The sequence below is a fragment of the Saccopteryx bilineata genome, chromosome 1 (assembly GCF_036850765.1).
Source record: "Saccopteryx bilineata isolate mSacBil1 chromosome 1, mSacBil1_pri_phased_curated, whole genome shotgun sequence".
Lineage (NCBI taxonomy): Eukaryota > Metazoa > Chordata > Mammalia > Chiroptera > Emballonuridae > Saccopteryx > Saccopteryx bilineata.
Window position 1 is genome coordinate 3,344,254 of NC_089490.1, and position 8,858 is coordinate 3,353,111.

Genomic DNA, 8,858 nt, shown 5'->3' on the forward strand with positions numbered 1-8,858 from the left:
GACCTCCAGCCTGGCAGTGTGGCTCAGGGCGCACAGTGGGGGTTGACTGGCAGGCCCAGGGCTGGCATTCAGTGATAGGGACACAGGATGGACAAGTGCCTGAAGCGAGCATGTCCAGCAGGTGCCGTGAAGGGAAGATAAACGTACAGAAGCCGAGAGAGTGGGGGCGGCCGCAGGTGGGACAGGAAGGCCTCTGAGTGGAGAGGGCTGGCACGCCACGGGGTTCCTGCCTCGGGAATGCGGGGGCGGGGCAGGAGGAGTCCCTGAGTCAGTAAGGAGCCCTCCAGTGCTTTTGAAACTGAAGCAGCCACACAGCTGGGGGGGGGGGGGCTGGGGGGCGTGGGCAGCATGAAGAGAGTGACTGGGGGGGGGGAGGGGGACGCGCCCCCCGTGGGGCGTGGGCGGGGCTGGCGTGGAGGTGAGCTACAGAGGGTGGTGGTGTCCCTTACTGCTGGGAAGAGACCAGGTGGGGAACCTTGGGGAGGAAGTGGGTCCTGTTTTGGACACGTTCCTCCTGAGAGGCTCCTTAGACCTGCGGCAGAGGAGCCCTTTCTGAGGAATGTTCTAGCAGGATTCCTGAGAGACAGACTTTGAGACTCAAACGATGGGGGGGGGGGGGGGGGGCTGGAAGGACAGGAGGAAGGCCCAGAGGGAGGAGGAAGCAGCTGGCATCTTCCTGAGCCTCAGGGCCCGTGACTGATGGGACCAGCGCTGAGGTGGGGACGAGGAGTCAGCGTGTCCTCATGAGTCCTTCCTCACATGCAGCCGCCCCAGGTGGTTCCTGGGTGAGATCCTCGGAGGCCACTGTGCGGGAGGCCCTGTGTGCCCGAGAAGGCCGGCTGGGCACAGCAGCCGGGGTCCTGGGAGGAGTGGGAGCCCGCGGGAGGGGCTCAGTGGGGGGGGCTGTGTACTAACTGAGACCCCTGGTGTCCTGCCCGGCCCTGGAATCACGGGCTCCCTGGGCCTGGTTGCTCCCATTCCTTGGCTTCCAGGGGCCTCGAGGAATGAGAGGTGGAAGTCCCTATGATTACCGAGATGACAGGTGGGTATTGATTGCTGCAGGGTGTGTATGAGCAGGATGTGAAAACCAGGGTGGGGCCACCAAGGTCTGGGTCACCCACAGAGCTGAGTGGGCTGGGTCCTGGGCTGGGGAACTGAAATGAGGGACGCCAGCCTCGGCTTACACGCGAGCCCTGGCTTACACGCGAGCCCTGGCCTTCCAAACGGGTTTGACCAGTCAGGTTCCAATGGGATTCCTGTGTCACTGGGCTGGCCCCTCCTGGGAGAGGGGCCGCCTCCTCTCCTGCCTCCCCTATAAAGCCTGTGGGCACCCCAGGCACCCTGACCCAGCCCGCCCCTGACTTGGGGGCCAGGAGACAGCACGATGCTCAGCTGGAAGCTCCTGGTCCTGGTCCTGTGCCTGTGCGCTGGAGGTGAGTGGGAGTCGAGGCCAGGGGGCCACCAAGGGGGGAGGAGAAGAGGTGACCGCTAAGGAGGACGAGGTGAGCTGGGGGTCGAGGCCAGGGGGCCACCAAGGGGGGAGGAGAAGAGGCGACCGCTAAGGAGGACGAGGTGAGCTGGGAGCTGAGGCCAGGGTGTCACCAAGGGGGGAGGAGAAGAGGCGACCGCTAAGGAGGACGAGGTGAGCTGGGGGTCGAGGCTAGGGGGCCACCAAGGGGGAGGAGAAGAGGTGACTGCTAAGGAGGACGAGGTGAGCTGGGCGCCTCGGGTCGGAGGAGGCCCTGGGAAGAGAGGTGGCAGGGGAGCTGCGTGGGGGTCAGAGTCACCTCTGCTGGTTGCGGAGGGCAGGGATGTCAGAACTCGGGCGTGTGGAGCTGAGGTCTGCAGCAAGGATGTGGGAGGTCGTGGGGCGCCTCGTGTCACAGTGCAGGCTGTCTGGGGGCTGCAGACCAGCACCGGAGCCGGGCCAGTGCCGTGACCTGACCGGGGATGGGTGGAGCGCGTTGGGGGACCCTGTCAGATTAAAGGTCAAGGCTCAGGACAGCTCTCACGCCATCCTAAGATCACTTTGGTGTTCTGCAAATGTGTGGAGAGCTCCTTGTTACTCCTGGGGTCAGTCTCTGGGATGAGCCCCGGCTGTGCCCTCCGGGTCTGTAGCTGGCCGGGGCTGGCCCTGGCCCTCAGAGCCTCTGACCTTTCCCCTTCCTCCTCTGTAGGCATCTCGGGCAATGGAGACAACCCCTCATCCCCACACGCTGGGGCTGGAGAGGAGGAGGGTTCTCCACCGTTGCCTCGGGGGCCCCCGATCCCCGGTGACCCCTGGCCAGGGGCACCCCCTCTCTTTGAGGACCCCCCACCTCCAGGCTCCAATCCTCCCTGGAGACACCCGCCTGCATCTGGAGTCTGGCCACCCGAGCCTCCCAGGACTGATCCTCCTCAACCTCCCCTGCCCGACGATCCCTGGCCCGCAGGACCCCAGCCTCCCGTAAACCCCTGGCCGCCAGCCCCTGAGGTGGACCACGAGCCTCAGGGAGGGGCCAGACCTTGACCCGCCCCAAGGAGAGTCCAGACAGCCGGCCCTCCCAGCGGCTGGCCGAGCCCTCCAAACCCTCCAGGCTCCCCTGGGTTCTCGCCAGGATTCCCTCCCTCATTGCCCCAGGGGTATGCTGAACCCTGAAGGTGCGCCCTGCACATTTTCCCCCTCCTGAGACCCACATTTAGCTCCCACGCCCCTCCCCCCGCTTTGTTCGCTGTCGGCACAAGCGCACCCCCCAGCGCCCTCCGGCTGGCCTCGTCTTCTGGTTCCCCCCTCCCCGCCCTGGGGCTCCGGGGTCTCTGCTGCCACCTGGTGGCCTGCCGCTGGGAACTACACTGCTCAGAAAAATGAGGGGATTCGCTATTTCAAAATGAAATATCCCCTCATTTCTGTGAGCAGTGTATCAGGAGAGGAGGACCGTGCTTCCAGAAAACGGAAAGATAAAAACCTTGTTTTCTTCATTTTGAATCTAAGCTGCTGCTCCGCCAGTGGCTAGGCCCCTGGGAGCCACACGCCTGCAGAGACCTGGAAGGAACTTGAGTTCCCGGCGTGCCCGTGCGCGTCAGGATGTGGATGGAGCTCCGTCTCGGGCGGGTTGGGAATGTGACTGTCAGAGCTGCAGAGGGCGTTCGGGCCCACGTTAACCGCGCTCTGAGACCCTGGCCTTGAACAATGAGAAGCCAGGGTTAAGTCTCTCTCCATCTGCTCATAGTTTGCATAACCCCCGGGGACACATGGAGACGTCCCCAGGGGCATGTGTGCAGGACCAAGTTCTAGGGGTCAGTTTTCATAGAGAGGTGTGTCCCTTCCTAAGATGAATCTACCTGCCAGAGAACCGTCCTCCCTGCTCCCCACACTGTAACACTGTAACGAGCCGGCTCCTCCCACTAGGTGGGAGGGCGGAGCTCTCACCCAGAAGCTGCCCACGGAGCTCGTCCTGGAGCCCTCAAACCAAGTCAGGGGGCAGAGGACTTTCCTCATTGCGGGATGCGTTTCCAATAAAGTTTGCTCTTCTGTTCAATCACAGTCAACAGCTGTAGTTTTGATCAACTGCGTCTTGTTAATAATTGAAATTCTAAACCCACCACAGAATAACTTTAAAACGTGTGTGTGTGTGTGTGAGAGAGAGAGAGAGAGAAAGAGAGAGAGAGAGAGAGAGGAACAGACAGGAAGGGAGAGAGATGAGAGGCATCAATTCTTTGTTGTGGCTCCTTAGTTTTCATTGACTGCTTTCTTATATATGTGCCTTGACCAGGCGGCTACAGCAGAGTGAGTAACCCCTTGCTCGAGCCAGTGACCTTGGGCTCAAGCCGGTGAGCCTTGCTCAAACCAGATGAGCCCACGCTCAAGCCGGCGACCTTAGGGTTTCGAACCTGGGTCATCCACATCCCAGTCTGACACTCGATCCACTGTGCCACCTCCTGGTCAAGCCTGTTTTTAAAACTTAAAAGAGTCTATGGTCACACAAAATAAATTCTAATTTATATACATATTTTTGTTACACTGACACTAAGAACTTTCCAAAAATACAATGAAATATGAAAATGGTACAATAAAAAAAATTCATTAAGATAAAATTCTACAGGGAAAGTGGAATGGGAAAAGGGAAATAAAAAAGAAAATGAGGTGAGTTTGCTGGCTGGTTCAAGGGCTTGTTCACTTATTAAAAGGGTTTTAATGACATGGATGCGCTGTGGTATTGTTCTGTCTACTCTGTGATGTTTAGTGTGTAAGTAATTACAGATTCCTGGAAAGTATACCTTTTGCAATATTTAAACATCTAATGAGCCCTGGCTGGGCAGCTCAGTAGGTTAGAGCACCGTCTCAATACAACAAGGCTGCACTTACAGGTTCAATACCGGGTCAGGGCACATACAGGAATCAACCAATGAATGCATAAATAAGTGGGACAACGGATCAGTGTGTGTCTCTTTCTCCCTTCTTTTCTCTCTAAATCAATTTTTGAAAATTTAACTTACAGTGAAAGAATGTTAGCTGTAGACTTAATATATGAGAGATACTAAGTTTTTCAATTTGGGGGGGGGAAAGGCGGGAAAGGAGAGAGATGAGAAGCATCAACTTGTAGTTGCGGCACCTTAGTTGTTCATTGATTGCTTCTCTTACATGCCTTGACTGGGGGGGGGGAGGCTCCAGCTGAGCCAGTGACCCCTTGCTCAAGCCAGTGACCATGGGATCATGTCTACAATCCCACGCTCAAGCCAGCAGCCCTGCGTTGAAGCTGGTGAGTTTGTGCTCAAGCTGTTGCCCCCGGGGTTTCGAACCTGGGACCTCAGCATCCCAGGTCGATGCTCTATCCACTGCACCACCACCGGTCAGGCAAAATTCTTTAGGGGAGTATACGAGCAGGAAAGTTTGAAGGGCAGGAGGCCAGACAATGGCCTGCCAACCAAGCGGCTAGAAGAAATGTAGGATTTGGGATTTTAAAATTCATCCCTTAGGACCCAGTTTGTGTATATGGTGAAACTCCCATCAAAACCTGTAAGTAGCCTGACCCGTGGTGGTGCAGTGGATAAAGCGTCGACCTGGAAATGCTGAGGTCACCAGTTCGAAACCCTGGGCTTGCCTGGTTAAGGCACATATGGAGTTGATGCTTCCAGCTCCTCTCTCGCTCTCTCTCTCTCTTTCCCTCTCTCTCTCCTCTCTAAAATGAATAAATAAAATTAAAAAAAAAAAAAACAAAAAAAACCTGTAAGTAACCAGTTTTGGGGGAAAAAAACCCCAAACCCTAAATTTAGAGTTTAGAAATAATTTTGGAACATCGTAAGAATTTAGTAGACCCCCCCAAGGTGGTCTGGGTTAACCATTCACTCATTCCGTCAGTTATTATCTTAAACCCTGAATATGTCCATCAACGCTAGGTGTCCTGGGAGAGTATCAAGGATATAATTATACAGTTCCCACTCTCAGAAAGCTTAAAATTAAACCGGGGGAGTCAGTATTTACATCAAAGTTAACACCGTCATAGACTGTAGAGATGCATGTGACTAATTACATGAGGAAAGCGACAAAGTAACAACCTTGGCAGTCAACGCTCGGAGTTCCCATGAGAGCCAAGGGGATCGGAACAGTCAGGGGAGGCTTCTTGGAGGAGGAGGCGGAGGACGCCGCGAAAGGGCAGGCTGCGAGGCAGGGAGGAGGGGCCTGGAACGGCCCTCCTCTCCCCGGCCCGCCCGACGCCCCTCCACCCACCACCGCGCCCGCCCCTTCCGCGCGCCACTGCGTCCTGGGTGCAGCTGTGCCGCCCACTGCGGTGCGTTCCCCACCGCCCTCCCCGCGAGCCTCCCGGGGGCAGAGACTGTTCCGCACGTTTCTCCCCGGACCCTTCACCGTCTGGGTGCCTGCTGACTTCTAGTGTATGTCGCCGGCGCCGGTTGCTGGGACTTTGCCAGGGGCACGGATGGAGTGCGGAAAGCATCTGGAGACGTGCCGCCCCTACGCGCGCCTTCCCTCCAGGCCCCTGACCCTGAGACAGGCTAGTGAGCCAGGACAATGGAACTAGGGAAACGGAGACAGGTCGGTCAATGGGCAAGCAGTTTACACATCTAGTAAACTGCAAAATGCTAGCTTCCCTAACCAAGGACACTTAAGAGCAGGGGTCCCCAAACGTTTTACACAGGGGGCCAGTTCACTGTCCCTCAGACTGTTGGAGGGCTGTACTATTAAAAAAACTAGGAACAAATCCCTATGCACACTGCACATATCTTATTTTAAAGTAAAAAAACAAAACGGGAACAAATACAATATTTAAAATAAAGAACAAGTAAATTTAAATCAACAAACTGACCAGTATTTCAATGGGAACTATGCTCCTCTCACTGACCACCAGTGAAAGAGGTGCCCCTTCCAGATGTGCGGCGGGGCCAGATAAATGGCCTCAGGGGGCCGCATGCCGCCCGCGGGCCATAGTTTGGGGACCCCTGCTTAAGAGTAAAGCTATTGACCCCCAATCAGAGGGTCAGTAGCTTAAATCACCCTACTCAGGGAGAGAGACAGCAGAAATAAATACAGTTAGTACCATCTGTGCCAACCGCAACCAAGGACGGATAAAGTTAAGGAAATAAACTTCATTTTGGTGCATCTGCATAAAGCTGATAAATATTCTATTGAGCCTGACCAGGCGGTGGGTGCAGTGGATAGAGCCTAGGACTGGGACGCAGAGGACCCAGGTTTGAAATCCCAAGTTCGCTGGCTTGAGCGCGGGCTCATCTGGTTTGAGCAAGGCTCACCAGTTTGAGCCCAAGGTCGCTGGTTTGAGCAACGGGGCACTCGCTCTGCTGTAGCCCCCCCACCCCCCGCAAGGAACATATAAGAAAGCAATCAGTGAACAACTAAGGTGCCAAGGAAGAACTGATGCTTCACACCTCTCCCTTTCTGTCTGTCCCTCTCTCTGCCACTCTGTCACACACACACAAAAATTCTATTGAGATCCTCCGCCAAACTCCCAGCCTTTAAAACCCTCAAAAAAGGAAGGCCCCATGCGCACTCTCCCTCCCAGGAGCACGCCCACGTCTTTCTCCCCACGCAGGCACGGATCTCCTGAGCTCTAAAGGTCCCCATGAGTCGCAATGGGCACAGCAGCTCGACCAGGGCTCACCCCCTGGACCCATCTCCCAGGTCCCCTTTCTCTGACTGCTCCGTGAGCTGAAGCAGCCCCACCTCCGCTCCTCCTGTGACTTCTGTCCTAGGCCCTTCCTTGTGTCGCCGACCCCAGCTTTAATAAAGGTACTCTCAACATCACCCGGGCTCGTGTTGTGACATCTTTCCTGCACAAAGTCAAGAACCCACACACTCCCGGGTGGCCCGAGGCATTCCCACTGCCTTTCCTCCTCCCTGAACCCTCAATTTTTTTTGGGGGGGGGAGCGAGAGAGACAGAGAGGGACAGATGGGAAGGGAGAGAGATGAGAAGCATCAATCATCAGTTCTTTGTTGCAACTCCTTAGTTGTTCATTGATTGCTTTCTCATATGTGCCGTGACGGGGGGGGGGGGGGCTACAGCAGAGCAAGTGGCTCCTTGCTCAAGCCAGTGACCTTGGGCTTAAGCCAGCGACCATGGGTGCCGCCAGGGTCCAGCCCCGGGGGGGAGATCCAGGGGTCCCACAGGAAGGGACGGCGTTGGCATGAAACAAGTGAGAGAGCCGAATGCTTTAGCATTAACTGCCAGGCATCTCCGCCAATGGCTAGTCTAGCTTTATTTTTATACACACACACTAAGTTACAATCACATGGTATACAGAATGCATTGATTAATAATTGGTTTTGTTTCACTACGGATACATATTTCTGGTAATGGTTAGTACATTTCTTTTTTTTTATATACTTTATTTTATTTTTTGTATTTTTCTGAAGTTGGAAACGGGGAGGCAGTCAGACAGACTCCCGCATGCACTCGACAGGGATCCACCCGGCACGCCCACCAGGGGGCGATGCTCTGCCCATCTGGGGCGTTGCTCTGTTGCAACCAGAGCCATTCTAGCACCTGAGGCAGAGGCCACAGAGCCATCCTCAGCACCTGGGCCAACCTTGCTCCAATGGAGCCTTGGCTGCAGGAGGGGAAGAGAGAGACAGAGAGGAAGGAGAGGGGGAGGGGTGGAGAAGCAGATGGGTGCTTCTCCTGTGTGCCCTGGCCGGAAATCGAACCCGGGACTCCTGCACGCCAGGCCAACGCTCCACCACTGAGCCAACTGGCCAGGGCCTGGTTAGGACATTTCTATAAGCTATAAATCAGGTGGTAAGCCATTCTAAGTACAGTTATACAATAACTTGAAAACAGCACAACGGTTTTTGTGCAAGCTTCCAAAAGGTCAGTATTGATGAATAACTCTATTTTATCTAAGGGTCTGTTGTCTAGCCAAATTTTATTTGTCTGCTATATTCATATACTAGTTAAGTTCTAACTTTATTTTCCTCAGAGTGTTCCACCACCTGCAGGTCAGGTATGCAAGAGGAATGGAAAGTTTTTCTATTCTATTATATGAAAAGGCTAGGGAGGTAAAGTAATGAATTAGGTGAAGGCTGAAAGGTGCTTTTGTGTATAGTTACTGTTTTCTACCTATTCATACGTCACAACCTATTTTTCCTAACATGATGTATAGGATGGAATTTTCCTACAGACTTAGCCCTTTGGGGGGGATATCATAGCCAGCCTCTTATGTCTATGAGCCCAGGCAAGGGGGTTTGTAGGCTTTTCTGTGGAACTCACACCGTCTGTCTCATTTCCAGAGAAATTACTGTGAATGTGCAGGGAAAGCAGGGTGCTATTGTCCCTGTGCCATCAGTGATAGCACACACCCAGAAAAGGGGGGATAGAAGGCCATATTAATTCAAAAAGATAAAGGAGGA

At 54.7% G+C, this 8,858-nt stretch overlaps 1 protein-coding gene across 1 annotated transcript; it reads left to right on the forward strand.

The window, feature by feature from the left end:
* The first annotated feature begins 1,061 nt into the window (after window positions 1–1,061).
* On the forward strand, window positions 1,062–2,654 carry PSORS1C2 (psoriasis susceptibility 1 candidate 2). The gene is made up of 2 exons (XM_066254197.1): window positions 1,062–1,433; window positions 2,178–2,654. Exons 1-2 carry the CDS (start codon window positions 1,385–1,387, stop codon window positions 2,507–2,509), a joined length of 381 nt encoding a protein of 126 aa, XP_066110294.1. The 5' UTR covers window positions 1,062–1,384; the 3' UTR covers window positions 2,510–2,654.
* The last annotated feature ends 6,204 nt before the right edge of the window (window positions 2,655–8,858 follow it).